General features: G+C 25.1%; 1 protein-coding gene and 2 non-coding genes across 3 annotated transcripts; 2 read left to right on the plus strand and 1 right to left on the minus strand.

The window, feature by feature from the left end:
* Positions 1-367: 367 nt before the first annotated feature.
* LOC145836174 (O(6)-methylguanine-induced apoptosis 2-like) lies at positions 368-20,376 on the plus strand. The gene is made up of 8 exons (XM_082943987.1): positions 368-494; positions 5,100-5,221; positions 6,705-6,803; positions 7,479-7,667; positions 12,328-12,436; positions 15,766-15,934; positions 18,317-18,482; positions 20,052-20,376. Exons 1-8 carry the CDS (start codon positions 452-454, stop codon positions 20,148-20,150), a joined length of 996 nt encoding a protein of 331 aa, XP_082800113.1. The 5' UTR covers positions 368-451; the 3' UTR covers positions 20,151-20,376.
* Positions 13,530-13,611, plus strand: Trnas-uga (transfer RNA serine (anticodon UGA)). Its single transcript has one exon. It is a non-coding gene; the product is annotated as a tRNA-Ser (tRNA).
* Trnas-uga (transfer RNA serine (anticodon UGA)) lies at positions 14,004-14,085 on the minus strand. The gene has a single exon. It is a non-coding gene; the product is annotated as a tRNA-Ser (tRNA).
* Positions 20,377-20,398: the final 22 nt, after the last annotated feature.

Below are 20,398 nucleotides of genomic sequence, written 5' to 3' on the forward strand. Positions count from 1 at the left end.
TCAAAACTTTTTGAAAATGGAGATAAAAGAGAAATAGGTTGGTAGTTATGAATGTCATTTTTACCAGATTTATAAATTGAAATAATCTCAGGAAATTTAAGCGACTAAGGAAACAAACCATACTCCACTCATTTATTATATATTTAGAAAGGTAAGGAGAAGTTATTTTTAAACTTTCACACTAATTAAATTCTTGTTTGATGAATACTGAAATATTTTCAAATACTAACGATAAACTGAAATGTAAAACATCTTTAAAAACTAAAAAGTTTTTTTAATCTTTTTTTTATATTTATATACAGTTGGTTAGTGATAATTTTCAAAGACTATGTTTAATCATTAATTCTCATAAATGCTTTTTTCATTCAGATTTAGAATATATTGTTATGAGACTTTTTAAGAATATTTAGCCAATTTCTTTATTTTTATGAGATGCCGTGGTAAATAAACAATGCAAAATTCACATATTCACAAGTTATCAGGCCTGCATCATGGTAAGTTTGCTTTTTATTTGAAACACTTTTAAATTAATAAACTTTTAATTAATTATTAATAATTAACTTTTAAGTTAGTTTTAAGCATAAAATAAGTAAAACAATGCTTCTTTTTTGGAATCAATTTTTTTAATTTGATTTTAATAATCAACAGAGTTATTAATCAGCAATAAAATAGATATTGCAATCTATTGAAATATCATGTTTCTGTGTTATTTTCAATTAGGGTCATATGATAACAGTAATTTTTTAATATGAGTATGTTTGTCAAAGTTGCAACTTAAGAACATGTTATTTACAGTTTTAAAATAATGATTTTTGACATGAGAGCAAGGTTTTAAGGGTTTAGTAATAAAAAATTAAAACAGGTTTTTTCTTCAGTCTTAATACAGTTTTCTTTAAATATTTCAAGTTAATGTTAGTTATAAAAATAATGTTATTTTTTATTTTTACATATGAGGATTTCAATATACAACATAAAAATTAAAAATCTTTTCTGTAATTATCACACACTCTTGGCAAGGTTCTAATTCACCTTAAAATCAGATATTTTGCCAATATGTGGGGTAAGGATTTTTTTTGTTGATTTTATTAACTAACAGTCGGTTTTTACAGCTTCTTAATGTGAAAGTTAGTTTTTGAGGTAAAAAAGTGTATTTTCAAAGAGTTTAAAATGGAAGAACTAAATAAAAAACAGTGAAATGGACTCGTTGTTTAAAACACAGTTTTCCTACAGTTTTAATTATATATTTTTCTTTAATACAAGTTAAAAACTTTATTTTCCTTCCTTTGGCCATAAAATTTATATACATAATTATATGTATTTTAATCTTTCCAATTTTTTTCATTATATATTTTCCCTTTTTTGTAATAAATGTTTCCTAAAAATTTTAATTTAATAGCTTGACAAAAAAAAAGACAAACTTTAAAAGGAATTTTTATTTTTTTAGAGAATCGACAGTAAAACACTTTAAAAAAAATCCAATTAAACTTAGAGTCCATATATTTTAGAGATTTGATAAATTTAATAATAAAGAAAAAGTTACTGTTTACAAGTCATATATTAAACTTTACCCAAAATTTCATTACAAATCAAACTTACTTAAAAATTTATAGTACTGTAAGTTTGTAAGTAATACTTCATACTAAAAGTTTTTATCAAGGACCTATGTTAGTTTTTGTATAAAAATAGTACCTTTGTTACCTTTAAATAGAATTTTTTTGTTATAACAACAAGAGCTATTGTTACCCACGGTTGATCCAAATAAAAGATAAAATAAACATATACATGTCCTTTTTAATTAGTTAAATATTTAAATTTAAGGGCATAGGTGGGAAATAACCTTTTTCACAATTAAGTTTTATTTTATTGAGTTTAATCAAAGCTACAAATTGCTTGTACTAAAGCTTTTTAAAGATTTTTGAAACTCAAAATAATTTTTTGATATAGCTGGTCAAAGTAAGAGACTACAATAAGCTCTTAATGGGAGGTGAAAACTAATTAATAAATTAAACTAATTAAACCAGCAAACAACTAGAAATTACTAAAAATCTATCTTTCCTTACGCTTTTTGAAATAATTACCTCAAAATTTTATGATATGTTCTTTTCAACATTTGTAAAATTCTGTCTGAACAGAATTGAAAAAAATTAAAAACCAAAAAATTTAAAACTTAATAATTTATATAAAAACTGTTTTTTTTTTTTATTTGTTTAAGACTTTTATATTTTATTTTTTTTTAATTTCTTCTGACAAATTTTTTAAAATATTGAAAGGAACATTTCCTTAAAGTTTGAGGTATTTATCACATTAAACGTAGAAAAAGATAGATTTTTAGTGAAATAGGTTTTTTTTTAAGAAGAAATAGTCTTAGTTTGCGCCTCCCATAAGGAACCTGTTGTTGCCTCCAACTTTGACCTGCTATATCTTAAAAATAATTTAACTTTTTGAAATAAATAAAAAGCATCTTGTTGCTTAGTTAAAACTCTATAAAATAAGATAAGGTTGTGAAAAAAGCAGAGTTGCCACAAGGTCAGGAAATCAGGAAAAACTTGAAAAAATTACAAAAGTCAGGAAAAATAGGGGTTTTTGAAAAAAAGTCAAAAAAATTTAAAAAAAAGTCAAATTTTGTCAGTTTAAATTTAAAAAATTCCTTATTATCCTAAAGCCTTCAAACAGTAAAAAAATAATTAGAAATCCTTTAGGGTCAGAAAAAAATTGCAAAGTTTTCCTAGAAATTAACAAAAATATTTAATTTCCAATGCCTTCATCTGGTATGAATTGATAAATTATCTCTTATAAATCTGAAATTTTTTTCTATTAACATATTGAACAAGTACCTTACTTGAACAAGCAGTTTTTGTAAGGTTTTTAGTATTGATGATCTGTAGCAAGGACACTTCCTTAGTGAAACTGTGATATATACACAAAAGTTTATTTAGCATAATTTTAGAATCAAATTGTTTTTTGTTAAAATAATTAATTGAGTTTTTTATTATTAAGCAGTTAGTTTAGTATTTTATGTAAAAATTTGATGTATATACTTTACCTCTTTATAATTTTTCAAATATTTAAATTTGTAAAATTAGTTATAAGAAGGTACATGCCATGATTAAATTTACTTATTTGTAGTTTTTGTAGAATAACTTGAGGTTTTTAAAATAAATAAGAGTATATTTATTTGTTACAAATTTTATACTAAATGATAAGAAGAAATATTTTATACAACATATATATAGTTTACTTTTTTGTGTAATTTTTACAGTTACTAAGTATGTTATTTTCTAATTGATTTTAATTTAAGATTTTATATTAAATGGTTTTGGTAGTATTTTATTAAACTAAGTGAACAATTTGTATAAGTAATACATGTTTTAGATCAGGTTTCGGCAGGTCAAAATGGAACGTTTTTTTATGTGCTTTAAAAAACATATTTTAAGACATTTTTTTGAACAAAAGGATTCAGGCGATAGAATATCCTTTAAATATAACACTAAAATTTTATTTTTGTGTTTCCGAAAACATTAGCGTATTAAACTAGTTGACTAAAAGTTTTAATGTGGCTTGCGGGCCGCAGTTTGCCAAAACCTGTTTTAGATAAATACATATTATTATTAGATATTTTTACCTTCTAGGTTGTTTTACAACTTTTATGCTCAGTCTGACTAAAGTTTACTTTTTTAGTTAGATAAATAGCTTATTACTGGTAAAGAGTACATTTATTTATTGTTTTAAGGTGTTAGATTAAGTAATTTAGAATAAGTTTAAATTAAGAGTTTGATTTAGACAAGTCTAGAAAATTTTAGTAGAATGTCAGGAAATTTTTCTCAGCTTGACCTATGGTAACCCTGAAAAAGTGATTTACCCCTATGCCCTTAATTTGTTAAATACATATATCTGTATATATATTCATAGAAAATAACATGATTGTTTAAACTCAATCACTTTCTACAGAGCCCACTTGAAGGGCTTTTAAATAGTTTATTAATAAAATGCGATTTTTAAAAATACTAGTACATATGTTTCATAAAAACAAAAAAGATTGTTTTTAATCTTCAGCTAGTTCAAATTTAAAATAAAAAGCACTTTGGTAAAAATAGATGCAAAAGTTATACAAAACACAGAAAACAATATGCAGGGTTGCCACACACTCAGGGAACTCAGGGAAATCAGGGAATCTCAGGGAATTTTCAAACTGTAGAAAATCTCAGGGAAACTCAGGGAATCTCAGGGAAACTCAGGGAATTTTGGCATCTTTCTTTTAACTCAGGGAAACTCAGGGAAGTTTTGATTTTTTCTCTAAATTTCAGGGAAGTTTTTGAAAATCTCAGGGAAAGTTTTTTTTAGATCTGTAATGAGGTTTAGTTAATCCAGTTTCAATATTTTGTTCAAAAGTAGTAATTTTTATTATTTAAGTGGTTATTTAGAATTTTTTAGCCTTGCGGCTAGTTCTTTAACATTCTTAGTATTAACATTGTAATTTTTTTAAGTTTTAAATTATACTCAGGGAAACTCAGGGAAATTTAAGGTTACTCAGGGAAATTTTTGGTCACTCAGGGAAGATTTTTTGGCTCAAAGAGTGGCAACCCTGAATATGATGTTAGAATAGAATATTTGGTGCAAAAATTGATCTTCCATCTAACTAAACAAACAACTAAAATTTACAAAAACCACAGTTAAGCAACCATAAAATACTTTAAAATTTATTGTATTTTAAGAGGAGCTTTTTCATGAAAAATTTTATAAAAAATTTCCTCTTAAAATTTTATTTTTATTTTGAAATTGCATTTTACTAATAAATTATGTATATTCATATATATTACTACATAATTCTTTTTTAGAAAATTTAATTATTTGCCATTTAGTCAGTATCATGGTGTTTTTTTTTTATTTTACAAATTTCAATAATAAAGAAAAGTTATTGTGCAGAAGTCATGTTATAAATTTAATACATAACTTACATATGTCTAATAAATACTTTGAAACTGCATGTACTATAAAAAGTAATTTAATTGTATTGGAACAAAATAACTTTAGACACCCTGTGTAGCCTTAAATAGTAAACATTTTAAGTAAAATGTAGATAATTTTTTTTGTTTTAACAGCAAGAGCTATTGTTCCCCATGATGCGTCCATACCAACAAAATACCAAACTATAGTCCTTGACAACAGCGACAAGAAAGGTTTCAACAGCCAAGCAAGAAGGTTCAACTACAATGATAACCTTGTTAGTTGTGAAATGTTGCCTAATTAGTTTTAAACACCATATGAAAATGTACTCTGTTATGATGTTGACTTAGTAGTTGTAAATAAAAAAGCTGCATTTCTTTATTCAATCAGAAAGGCTATAATATTTTTATACATTTCTTTATAGCATTATAAAAGTTTCAAATCTTATTAACTTATTATAGAATTTCTATTTAAAATAAACTTCTTTTTTACAATTAAATATCCAATTTAAATTTTTTTTAACTTGATATTTTACCTGATTGTGTCTTTGTTTTTGTTCTTTATGTTTTTGTGATAAATGTGATCAATAAAAAATTATTTAAAAAATTTTGTAGGTTATTCTGAACTTGTTAGTTTTAAAGCAGCTATCGCTTTTTGTTTGTTAAAACTTACATCTGAAAAAATTATTTTTTAACACATAGCTTTAACTAATAAAAATTAATATGTTCCAGTAAATACTAATTTGGAAATATTTCTATATTTTTACAGCGTTTGTTTTAATACCATAATAAATGAATTGTATTACATTTTACTGCAAAATGTACATGTTAAATTCAAAGAAATAAAAATGTTCTTCAATTCTTTAATTTACATATCTTACTAAGTACTTTAGTTTAAAGTACATTATAGCTTTAAGAAAAATGAGTTGAACTAAAAAAAAAATTGTATATTTTTATATTGAATAAACTTTTTTAAAAACAGATTTGTTGAATATGTTAGTGCCAACTCAACTTCATAAGTATTTAGTTATTGAACCCTCTGTTAAAGTCGTTTCTATTATTATAAATATCATCTTTTAAAATTTAATTTAGTGTAAGTCAATAAATATAATTTATTTTTTATAAAAGTTAGAAAATTAAGTTTTATACAAAAAAACTTTAAACTACTTATTTATTTATTTTACTTTTTAAATAAATTATAGTTTATATAACTCTACAAAGTTTGGCCAACTTTAAAAAAAAATTATCAGTATGCACTAGGTCTTATATCATTTGATTATTTAGACATAAGTTCACCTATTAAGTATTATTATTTATATTTTCCTACTATACAAAGGGAAATTAATTAAAAATTTATCTTTTTATTTTTAAGTTTAAAAATAAAAGTGGATTGATTATAAACAATTTTATAAGAATAGTTTATATTTTTAAATAAGAAGTTTAACTTAAAACTTTAAATGAAACTATTTATACAATGTTAAATAAGATGAAATTTATAACAACTTTAGAATTTTTACATTTCAAATAATTATCACAGAGTAAAATTTTTAAAGATAATAAACTGTTTTTGAAGTGATTAGTATATCATAAAAATACTATTTATGTTAAAAAAAAATTCTTACTTTTGAAATTAGTTATAAAGATACAATAGTTTATTATTTTTGTATAAACATATCAATTAATCCATTTTAAACTAGTGTATAAAAATGAAATTTAAATCTATGCAAAATTCTATGTAATAAAAAAGTAAATAATTTTCAGACTGACGTGCCCGGGCCAGGCAGGTACAAAATGAAGAAGGGTTTTGAGAGGTGCTCCGCTTCTTACTCCAAAAAAGGAACTGGAAGTTTTGCATCTACCGTTAGTTTTAACTAGTTTAAATTGTTATATTTATATTGAGAAACTGGTAAATTAAAAAATTGTGATAACAATGTTCATAATAAATTAAACGATTAAAAAAAAAGTTAAATATAAATTTTTTAATGTTCCTATTTCTTCAAACATTTTTTTACCAGAGCATAAAAATAAAAGAACACAAACTTTGACTTCAAGTTATTGAAGAACATCAGAGTGCACAAAAACTAACATATGTTTTCAGATAAGTATCTTTATTTCTTAATATACATCAACAAAAACCTGTTTTTGGTATACAGATACTTTTGAACATAAAACTGTAACATGCTAAAACTAAAATCTAGAAAAATAAACTTAGTTTGAACAAATTCATCCAAGCAAATACAAAAAGTTTAATAATCACTACAATACAGAGCTTTAGAGTGCTTTTGAACAAAAATGCCATAAGTTTGACCATAAAAACTAACATTGCTTGTTTTACATCAATACTACTGTTACAAAATTTGGCAAAACGAAAATATTAAACTTTAAATATATAACACAATCATCAACATACAGAGCAGCAGGCTATCAAGGAGGCCATACTCAAACAACATATTAATTTGTAAAAACTGTAGTTAATATATAGTAGCTCAAAAATTAGTTAAAATGTTCTATAAAGTAACAATCATCAATATACAGAGCAGCAGGCTATCTAGGAGGCCATATTCAAACAACATAGGACCGGACGCGTGCACGTACAACGTACAATTAAACATGCTGTCGAGCAACAAACGTCCCTCCCCATCCTTCGCATCCCCGCTGGCCACCATGAGGGGGGATTACCTGATTAGAAAAAACTTCTTCGCACCCGCACCCAACCTTTACTTTGTTAGTTTGTTTTTTTTGAAGTAAATTTATGAAATTTGATATGCCCCAAACACTAAATTTCTTAGTTGGGTATTTTTGGTTTCTTTAGTTGACTAAATTAATGACCTAAAAAAGCCGCCAAAGTTTACATAAATAGTTTTTTTTTCTTACTCTGGTAAACCAGAATAATGATGTTTAACATGACTCCAAAATTTATTTTATTACTAGATTTTATATATTACTTGTTTTTTTTTTCTTACATTGTAAAGAATTACATTTTCAAATGTTTAAAACACTTACTTTGTTAGTTTCTTATTTTATCTTTCTTTGCATATTAAGGCAAAAGGGGGGGGGGGGGCAGGCCATGATTTTACAAGTTGATTTTATTTTATAGAGTTTTTTCTCAGCTTCAAGATGCTTTTTATCGTTTTAAAAAAATTTGAATTAATTTTTGAGATATGACCAGTCAAAGTCGGGCCGCATAATAGGTTCCCTATGGGAAGGGAAAACTAAAACAGCGAAAAAGAACTACTTTATTCAAAATCTATCTCCTCCTACATTTTTCAAGCAATCTTTTTTTAAACTTTTACAGTCTAATCTTAATACAATAACGAAATAACGTTACTTTGGAATTAAAAACAATTTAGGTAAAACTATATTTGAAAAAAAAAAAGACTTTTTATTTAAATTTTTGTCATAAAATTTTTATTTTTTAAATTATTGAAATTCATAAGTAACGTTTATTTCTTTTAATATAAGAAACATTTCCGGAAATTTTGAAATAAATTGCTTGAAAAATGAAGGAGGAGATAGATTTTTAGTGACTTTAAAAATTTTGGAAAAAATTGACCCCGAAAAATTTGCAGTCCATACGTTTGTATTGGAAACTTTTTACAAAAAAGTAAAAACATCTCAAAATTTAACTGATATTTTTAAATTTTATAAAAACTGGCTTGTAGTTTGTACTTAAAGCTGTCATATAAAAGCCAAAGTTATTTTTTGTAAAAAAAAGTGTTGGACCCCTCCTATGGCCTTAAACTCTAACTAATGATATTTAAGATACTTCTAAACTTACTTTGTTTACTTGTGTTAAGCTATTTTTATAACCCCCCATAAACTTACTTTGTTGGTTGATTTTAAATAAGCTTTTCTTTGCTTTGTAGACTAAAATATAGTGATTTTTAAAAACCCAAACCACTTACATTGTGATTGTTTTGATGTTTCTATTCACTCTGTTTGGTAAATTGATTTAGTTATGTTTGAAATTCCCTAACATTTACTTTGCTAATTGGTTAGACTTTTTCTAGTTAGTTTTATGTAAACTACTTAAATTTGAACTAGAATTAACAACATTTAGCTTTTCAGTTGATTTAAAATAGATTTTTATAACTTTTAAAATTCTTTTTGTTTAGTTGTGTAAATCTAAAATTCTACTTGTAACAGCCTTAATTAATTATTTTGTTGATATAATTTTTAGTATGAAATCTAAATACCTTGAAAGTTCATATTTTTAATATGCATTGTTTTTTTTTGTAGGATCTAAGAAATAGTCTTACTGTTATTTTAATTAATTTGGTGTATAGAATTTGGATTACTGTAGTCACTTTTTTATAATTGATATTATTTTGATATGTAAATTTAATTAGGAAATCAAGTAAGCCGTATCCGGGGTCAGAACAAAAGCCAATTCACTATTATTTCAGGCAGTTGCACAGTTTTAAATATCAAATCAAAAAGGCTATAATATAGCTCGTAAACAATCTGTCAAGTGAAATACAAACCGAACTATCATTTACAAAGCTTTCATCAATTAATTAGACCTTTTCTATGTAATAAAATAAACGGCTGTTAAAAACACAAACACATTTTAAATATAAACACAAAGTTTTTAGAAAAATATAGGCAAAAACTAGTTAATATACAAAATTTAAATAAATTAAGCTTTACTTATCAACAAAAACAAAAAAATCTATAATAAGCAACAAAACATTTCACTTAATACTTAAAGTAATAAAGCTTAGCTTATAAAAATAAATAATAGTACAAATTTACATACAATAAATTTTATATAAAGTGAAAAATTACAAAAAATGCATAATCTTATAAAATCTACTTTTACTACTATACCCCTATAAATCACTGTATTGTGTTTTAGCTATATTAATATTTGATTTAAGTTTATTGATCCAAAAATGTTCTCTATAATCTAAACTCTCAAAACTAGGTTGTTCTAAAAAAGCGTATGCGTCATCTAAATTAAGTCTCTCCAAGTTGTTATTGTGTTTAAAATTATAGTGTCTCAACAATGCATTTTTATCTGTTATATCTTCAGGATTAAAGTTTGATTTTCATATGTTCCAGTTAAATCTGTGTTCTGTCCATCTCCTACTAAAGCTATTTTTAGTTTGGCCTACATAACTGCTATCACATCTTGTGCATACTGCTACGTAAGAACCAAAACTCTTACAGTTCAGATTTGGTTTCAGTTGTACCGTTTTACCCTGAATGGTTAAAATTTCTTTATCTAACACCATGTTTTTATGTTGGCCATGGTTTCAACAAAAAGCGCATTTTTGTACTTTTTGCTGGAGACAGTCTTTGTTTGTTTTTGTTTGGCGATTTGACTATAATTATTTAGAAGTTTTCTTAGATTTGTGGTTTTGTAAATTATATTTTACCTAAAGGGAAGAGTTTTGAATCCTCTTTAGTAAATTTTAAGATCTTCTTAAACTGAGAAGACCAATAGATGTTTTTATTGTTAGTTTTTTCTTTTTTTTTTTGCATGTTTTCATTTTCATTTTGCCTTTAAATTTTCTCATATTTGTCTTCTATTAATTTTTGGTTGAAATTAGACGTAATACATTTGGTTTTGATTTTTTTCAAGCTCTCAAAGTAATCTTCTTTTCTTTAATTTATTCCTTTTATTCTTTTCTCTTCACCTGTAATAATTCCTTTAAAAATATTCAGTAGATAAACCATTTGCCATTTAAAAAAGTATAATTTATTGCTGTAGCATTCGTAAAATTTCTGGTGTAGAAAAATTTTTTTTTATTTGCTTTAGTAAATATGTGTTTAACATCTAAGAAAGGTAATGCATTTATTTCACTCTCAGTTGAAGAGTATGAAGATATATTAGTACAAATATGCTGTAATAGGCTACAGTAAATAATATCATTAATATAAACTATGCATTTGTAAACTTAATTTATTTTAGTGTTTTATGTATTTTAAACATGTTATCATAAAATTCATGGTTTATAGTACTAAACACTGATAAGTTATAAATTCAGAAAGAAAAAAAATTAACTTTAGGTGCTTTATAATGGAAAAGTAATTAGACAAAATATAAAATAGCAACAATTACATTTTAAATTTCTTTAAAGTTTGGACCGACTTTAACTAGTGTTTGTTTTAAAGCACAGTGTGTCTACCATTTTAGTTGAGTTTGCTGTAAATAGTATCATTTGCAAATAAACCTAATGTTTAATCTTATAGTTACTCTATGATTTAGTTTAGATACCAAACAATCAAATAATTGTAAAATATTTTTTTTTAGGTTTTAATTGATAGAAATATCACTTTGCATAAAAAGAACAAGTATAAGTTTAGAGGCACTAAAATAATTTTCAAACTTATTTCACAAATGCCATATAAGTTTTACAATGTGCTTATTTCTTTTTAAATTATATTTGTAAAATATTTTGATAATTTTTTCTACAAGTTTTACTTACAAGCTGAAACAATACAAGTGTTTTTTGAATACTAACAACATTGATTGTAGATTATAAATATTGTGTTTTTATATTTTTAGACATTTATAACCCTACAAAGTGCACTGTTTCAGTTTAACAAACGTACAAGATCATGTAACCATTAAATTATTGTCCTTAAGTTTCAGTTTAAACAGCAATTTAAACTTGAAAGTGGTTTGCAGAATTAAAAAAAAAATTCTAGAAAAAGTTTTATTTTCTAAACAGACAATATTAAAAGAACTATAAACTTGTCACATTTAATCTAAAGTTTAATAGATTATTTTTTGTTGCTTTCAAAAAAATAAATTTACAACCTTGAATGTTTTAAGTTTCATCTATTCAACTCGAACTGTTTAAAATTTTATCATTAATAAGTGTAATTTTCGGGCACGGGTCTAATATGCATAAAGATATTTTTGCACGAAGGACACTTTCGCGCTAAGACTTTTTTTGCACGAAGGGATATTTTCGCACGAAGACACTTTGCACGAATGGTCATCTTTGCACGAAAGTAAAAAAAATATATATACCTAGTAAAAATTTTTAATCAAAAAAAATAATTATTTTAAAAATAATATACAGACTGAGGGTAAGGGTTAGCGGTAATAGGGATATTTTTAAAATGAAAAAATAATTAAAGTTAATATTTATATTTTTCATCCCGTGAAAAAATTACTCTTCATGCAAAAGTGTCCCTTCGTGCATATTAGATTCCTACCCGTAGTTTTAGCGTATTATCAAATAAATATTATGTTTTAATATTATTTATTAATTCTCTTACGCTTTTTTAGCGTTTAAAACTACTTAACTGTAATGTTTAAGACAATCTATCTATATTTTTAGTATATAAAATTTTGTTGAAATTAAGTAATAAAGATTTATTTTAAGTCTGTTACAATTGTTTATCTTTTATTTAAACAAAAATGCAGCAAAACTTGACACAAATGAAAAAAAGTGAAAGTTTTTCCAACAAGCCGTTCAATTCAACCGGCAGAAGAATTAGTTCAAATTCGAAGAAGCCCAAAGTTCCATCCCCTTGTTAGTATATGCTTTTATATTGAATAAGTATTATAGCTAATTGTTTTACAGTGATAAAATAAAGTATATACTTCAACTTTCAGAATGTTCCTTAATAGATTAATATTTATGAATTTCGCTTAATAGTTACTTTACATTGTGGAATATACACTTTGTTTTTAAAAGATGTCCTAGTACTTTAATTTAAAACATATCCATTGTTGAAAATAGTGGCTTTTAGCCAAACTTTACCATTAAAAAGGTTGAAACTTTATTTAAAAACTATGTTGAAATATTTTTTTGTCTAATGTTGCAATTTTAATTACAATAACAAAATTGTTACTATTTTAGAAAGAAAACTTTACATTAAAAGCTTACTTAATGATCTATATTTATTATTTTTACTCTTATATTTAAAAACAGTAAATACTAAAACTTATTTTGTGTAACCAATTTGATGTATGTTTTGATGTTTTAAAAAACAATAAACACATATCTATATTTAAAAGGGTTATAAATACAACCTTTTTTACTAAGTTTTAATAAAAAAACTTTTTGATGTATTAAAAGTTTACTTAATAAAATCTAGAAAGATAAAGTTATAAGCAGTTTGTGCAAGAAAAATCAAAAATATGTTTTGAAAAATTTACTCAAAAATTTATTAGTTTGTAGTTAAATAATTAAAATTTAAGGTAATTAGTTTTTTGAATTCTTGAATGAGGTTGTATAATTTTGTTTTATTTTCTTTAACTTCAATACGTTTATAAAATTAAAATTTAATGGTTACCCAATTGCATTTTATACTTGCAAATTAAAACTAATTAAAACAGTTCTTTTTTTTCCATTTAGCTAGTTTATAAAAATTGAATTATTGTTTATACTTAAAAAACTGGTTTTAGTAAAAAATAACTTGTTTTTGTTACTTTTTTACCAATAAGCTCTTGATAAAGTAAAAAATGTTAAAAGGAAATTTATTAAAATAGGTATTTTATAACTAAACAATACTTTATCAACTCATACTTACAACCTTTCATCCACATAACAAACACTACATTGTAGCTTTCATATATATATATATATATATATATACATCACTACAAAAAATTTCACAACAGCTGCGATGGCCGAGTGGTTAAGGCGATGGACTTGAAATCCATTGGGGTCTCCCCGCGTAGGTTCAAATCCTGCTCGCAGCGCTTTTTCATACATAAAGTAAAGTTTTTATTTCATGCAATTATACTAAAACTGTATAACCTTTGTTTATTAACAATCACCTTACATGATGGTTAAACAAGCGTTAAATATTATTTTCCTAATAAAGTAAAGTTAAACAACAAGCAAAAAAAAAAACAACAGCAACATTATATATTATTTTGAAATTTCGTAAAATATTTACATTTTAAAGCAGTTTGACCATTCTGATGCTTTTCTTTAAATTTTTAGATTCAAGTAATTAATTTTCAAAAGTTATGTGAGTAATTTATTCGTATAATTTTTTAAAGCTTGCATTTAAATTAAGTTGATTGTTAATAAACGAAGCTTAGTTGTCATTTTTGCATGAAAAAAAAAAAAACAAAACAAAAGAAAGCGCTGCGAGCAGGATTTGAACCTACGCGGGGAGACCCCAATGGATTTCAAGTCCATCGCCTTAACCACTCGGCCATCGCAGCTGTTGTGAAGCTTCTTGTAGTAGTGTTTATATATATATATATATACATGAAAGCTACAATGTAGTGTTTGTAATGTGGATGAAAGCTTGTATGCATGAGTTGATTAAGTATTGTTAAGTTATAAAATACTTATTTTAATAAGTTTCCATGTATATATATACTATTAATTCAACAAAGACTTATCGAAGATAATAGTGATAAGCTAAATTTTTATAAAACATGTTTTTTATTTGAAATAATAGTTTCAACTTTTATAAGTTTGCTAATGGAATAAAAAAAATCAAATATTTAAAGTAATTTTTAATTTTAAAACTTTATTCGGTAGTTTTAAACTTTGCTTTTTATTAAAGCTATTGAAAAAAAGATATAAAAACTTAAACAATTTTTTTGTTTAACAAACAGTTTTTTTTTTTAATTGTTTAGTATATAGTTGTGAAACTATATTTTAGATTTTAAATTTAAATAAATGTTTTATGCGATCAAGTGAAATTATAAGCGTCTGTTTTATTTTTCAATTTTAATTAAAAGTAAATGTCATGCTTAGTTTTTTTCAAAAATATATCATACTATATTTGTGGTATAAACTGCTTAGATGAGTCATATAAAAAGCGTAAGTATATAATTATTTATAAGTTTAGGTAGTAACTTTTTTAAATTCTATCAATCACTACTGTAGTGGTTTTAACTTAAATTATCTTAGAAAAACAAAGTAATTGTAATTAAAACTTAGATTTAAAATGTTACAAATCTATATAAAAATGTATGAAGAACTAAATAAAACTACTGTATTAAATAAAATAAATTCTGAGTCTAAGATAAAAAAGGTGTAGAAAGTATTAAAATTTAAATATAAATTCAAAAAAAACGAATCAGTGATTTTGGCCATTCCTGTATAACTAGTAAAAAAGCAAGTATGAATTTAAAAGCAAATAAGACAGAAGAAACTATCCTACACAAGGTGAATTTTTAAGGCTTTGAGGTTTAACAATTATAAATTCAGTTTTAAGGTGATTATTCATTGAGTTAAATATTAAATTTTCACGTTTATGTTTACACAAGATAGAGCTTGATTAACAAGAATTAAAGTTTAAGGCTGATGGTATAAAGATTAAGGTACAAAGTTTTAAATTAGGTTCAAAAGATTGAAAATCAACTGTAAAAAAATTGTTAGAGGTAAAAGTTTAAATGTTATGACTATTGTGAGTTAAACTTATTAGGTTTAAATCAAAAGATTAAGTATAAAATTTAACTTTACCCTAATTTTTACGAGGAATTTTTACTGAACGTGTTAGTCAATAAACTACGTAGTATTATATGAAACTTTATTTTAATATACTTTACAGTATACTGTTGGGAATACATACGTAGTGAATGAGTAAAAATATGAAGCTAGTTGAGTAAAACGAACATTATTATTTTATGTAAAAAACACTTAACTAAAATTAAATTATTTTTTAAAGGACACCCTATAAGTTTTAGTAACAAAATCAATATAAAAATTCATGAGTCATACGTTAAAACGCATTTTATTAAAAAAGACTTAGTTTAAATTGAGTTGTTTGTCAAATTAACCCCCTATGTGTTTTTCTAACCCAATATATATTTTTTTAAATTCAAAGTTCACTCTTTTGTTGTTTAATACACACCGAATTTGTTTGAAATTTCAAATTATTCAACAAGGTCACTACAACATACGCGAGAACGCGACCACGTTCAAAACTCCCGTGCTAACGTCCATGTTCGCTTCGAAGACGAACAGGAACTACGTCGCAAGTTCGAACGTCCCGGGACCCGGAAGCTACCGCCCCAACGAACCCGTGAAAGACGTGCCCAACAAACAGTTGATGCCGTTAGTTTGTTTGATAGTTTAGTACAGTGGTCGTCAAAGTGTACACTGGTGCACACTAGTGTGCACGAAACTTTTTTTTGGGTGCACAAAATTTTTAGGGTACACGAAACTCATTTAGGGTTGCACGAAATTTTGAGATTACAAAAAAAAATACAAAGAGCTAGATTAAGTATGTAGTTTATATTTAATAAAGTATTTTAAGAATACTGAACTGGGGATTTTGTAGTAGTTTCGTAGAAGTGTTTAATTACTAAGTATGTAAAGGGTTGCCACTTTACCTGGAAACCTGGAAAAAAATTGAAAAAACTGGAATTCGTCAATTTAGGCAAAAATAACCTGGAAATCCTGGAATTTGAGAAATTTTGAAAAAAACCTGGAAAACCTGGAATTTTGATCAAAAAACCTGGAATTTTTAATAATTTTAACATTTTCAGTACTAAAATTTCAATTTGACACAAAAAATCTATCATATAAATAAGATTTTTTTGTCATAATAAAAACATTTTTTATTAAAAAACACAATTAAAGTAACATTACAGCATCTTTTAAATGTTTTTGTACTATTGAACACAGTTTCTTTTATAGAAATTAACTTAAGACTAAAAATAGACCCAAAAATGTTTACTTTTGAAACCTGGAAGAAATTTGGAAATCCTAGAAAAAATTTTGAAAAAATGAGTGGCAACCCTGTATGTAAAACAAAGCCATGTAACTAAAATATCATTGTGAAAATGAGTAAAACAAATAAAGAGGTCAATTAAAAAGTTTCAGCTTCAGTTGTTAAATGGTTTGCATGTAAATACAAACTGAGTTATGACTTTTAAGGAGAAATGCACTAATAAAAGTGTTTAAGTAGTCCCACCTGAATAAATTAAATGTCGTTATTTTAAACAAAGTAATGGAACAAAACTTAATCTTTTGTATAGACAAAGTGTTTGTTTTTTTTTTGTAGAATTTCATAATGTCTCCAATATTTTGATATGATTTTAGAACATTAAAAACTTAAAAAAATCTCTCAGTTTGGCAAAGTTAGCACAAGCGCATCGTTTCACTTCAACAATGAGTTTAACAAGTTTATTTTTTCTTTGTCTTGTTTTGATTAATCATGTATCTTTGAGTGATTGACTAAATAGTATGGTATAAAAGGTTTTTTTAGATTTGAATTCTATATCTATCTAATAACTGATGTAACTTCTTTTCAAAATCAAAAAACATGTTTATCAATACAGTTGTCGAAATGGGTCTCGTTGTATTCAAATGCCATTTGCAACTTAAGATCAATATAGTTTCTGATTATTTTAACACTATTGAAAATGTTTTACCTTTTAACAACTTTTGACAAATAATTCGAGATATAATTCAAAAAGCTTCAAGTGTTAAATTTAGCAAAACAAAAAATATATAAATTTTAAATAATAGCATTTAAATAATAAAGAATTATTTAAATTTTCATTTCAACAAACTTAAACGACCAATGTGTTAAATACATAATTGAATAATTACTGGTACTAATAAACTAATATCAACTTAAAAATAAATAATGAACTTTACTACACCAACAACGACAACAACAACAGCAGCATCCAAGACAACCTACGACCAGTTTCGTCCTTATTATATATTTAAAACAGAAGTGAGTAAACTATAAATGACTGTTCAAAAATATAGGTTTAATCGTTTGCTAACAAAAGATCCTAGTAAAGTAACTTCACTGGAATAAAAATAAAAACAACTGTACAGTAATCTTCCTTTATTGTACCAACATATGTTTCTGTGTGTTAACGAATCAACACACTTCAACTGGGTTCTGTAAAAAAATAATTACTGTAATGAAAGAATAAAAGCATAAAATAAAGTGGGTGTATTTATGTTTTTCATTAAAATAAATGATTTCTACAGATAATAGTTAATAATAGGTAAAATACTTAATATTAATTCCGACTGTTGTAAAACTATATAATATCTGTGAATATTAAGTCTAAAATAAGAGTTCTTTGTTTATATTATTATTTGTTATTTTTTTATGTATTTTAGTTTACTTTACTTATTTTAGACTTAATATTCGCAAATATTTTATAGTTTTATAACAGTCGGATTTAATATTAAGTATTTTACCTATTATTAACTATTATCGGTAGAAAATGTTATAATTTATTATATTTCAATTTAATGAAAACATGTATACACCTACTTTACTTCCTACTTATGCTTCTATTCTTTCACTACAGTAATTAATTTTTTACAGAACCCAGTTAAAGTGTGTTGATTCGTTAACACACAGAAACATATGTTGGTACAATAAAGGAAGATTACTGTACAGTTGTTTTTATTTTAAACTATAAAAAAAAAAATAATTCATCAAATAAATATTATTTTTTACAGCCGCAAGCACTACCTGGCGATAAGCGCACCGGCGATTAAACTTCCGGAGAACCGCAAGAAACAGGTACCGGGACCCGGCCACTACCACCCGCGTAACAGTTGTGACGTCACCAACATGACGTCAGCGTTCGTTTCGAACACCAGCAGGTGGCAGCACAATATCAAGGTTTTTGTCAAGTTTATACTTTTGTTAAAAACGAGTTACATGAGTAACATGTTTTGTGTGTGTTAGTGTTATAGCAGTTAATTATAGAATAGCAATATATGCGTTTTTTAATTGAAAAAAAAAGAAGTTTTAATGTTTGTTAATGTAAGTTTTACGGTCGTTCTTGTTTGTTATAATTAAGAAGACAAGTAAGTGTTAAAAATAATAGTTTTTGTAGCAGTATAAAAATTTTTCAGATCATTTTCAATCTGTTTTAATTTTAAAATAGTTCTCTAACAGATACACTTATTTCTTAATTCAAGGGTTAAATGATAAATAAATTAGAACTTTTATTTTTTTGTCTCAATTTTACAATAACTAATACAAATATATTAATTTTGTATAAATAACTTGTATAAACATACTCTCAATTATTATATATTTAAGGCCATAGGGGGGGGTCCGACATTTTTTTTTACAAAAATTAACTTTGGCTTTTATATGAAAGCTTAAAATACAAACTACAAGCCTGTTTTTATAGAATTCAAAAATATCATTTAACTTTTGAGATATTTTATTTTTTGTAAACAGTTTCCGATGCAAACGTATGGACCGCAGATTTTTTGGGATCAATTTTCTCGGAAATTTAAAAATTCACTAAAAATCTATCTTCTCCTTTATTTTTCAAGCAATCTTCTTCAAATTTTCAGGAAATGTTCCTTTTAATATTTTGAAGAATCCTAATGTTGGAATTTTTTAAATTTTGAAAAATAAAACTTTTATCCACAAAAAACTAAAAAAAAGGGTAGTTTTTTGACAATATTTTTTTTTTACTCAAAATTAAAAAGATTCCTACAATAGATCTCTTTAAAGTTTAATGATACATATTCTGTAAAAATTTCAGAAAGATTACTCAAAAAATGAAGGAGGAGATAGATTTTTAGTGAAATAGTCTTTTTTCGCATTTTTAGTTTTTGCCTTCCATAAGGAACCTATTGAATGCCCTTTCTTTGATCGCTTATATCTCAAAAGTTACTTTGAGTTTTTTTAAGCGGTTAAAAGTGTCTGATAGCTCAGATTAAATTCTACAAAATAAGATCAAGTTGTAAAAAACAAAGTGGACCCCCCCCCCCTATGGCCTTAATAACAAATTAATTATAAGTTTATAATTTTATCAGTCTCAATTTTGCTAATTTTTATTTTTTATTTACATGCTTTGTGGAATTAGGATAATTTTCATCTATATCATTAATTTTATTATTTGTGTGTGTAATATCAAGGTTTTATTTCATAACAAAGTATATATGTTTGAAGCTTAATTAAAAAACTGAAAAATGCACGACTACAAGCTTATTTTCACATGCTGCATGAAGTTAAGATAAACATATTAATCTTCATTGGTTTCTTTTTGTAGCTTGATGAAATGATTGCTTTTGTGTTATATTTTAAATAGTTTTCATTCTAATGTTTTTTTTTTATTAATGCACCTCTTTCCATGATTTTCAAAATATGAGAAAGGAAAAAAAAATTGGCAGAAAGTTTTTTGATAACAAAACTTTATATTGTTAATTCAAACAAAATATTATAAAGGAGTTGAGCCCAGGACCGGCGAAATACAAGGTGGCGACAAAGAGCTGTAACAAGGAAAGTTTTATGTTCAACGTTCACAAGAGATGGGTGCCCGCTTGATTTAATAAAATTCTGTTCGTTTTAATAAGTCACTTTGTTGTGAATTTGTTAAAGATGGTTTTTCTATGACGTGTATAACTTTTTTTCTGTTTTAAGCCAGTTTTAATTTTTTTTTGTTCTACAGTTGTACAAAACTTCTTATTGTTTTTAAATCAAAAAAAACATGATATTTTTTCAAGCTATAGATATTCGTACAAAGCTAAATAAGTTAATACTAATACTTTTGTTGATTACCTGTTTACTGTTCG

This window comes from Thalia democratica, chromosome 5, assembly GCF_965202585.1.
Source record: "Thalia democratica chromosome 5, ktThaDemo2.hap1.1, whole genome shotgun sequence".
Taxonomy (NCBI): Eukaryota; Metazoa; Chordata; class Thaliacea; order Salpida; family Salpidae; genus Thalia; species Thalia democratica.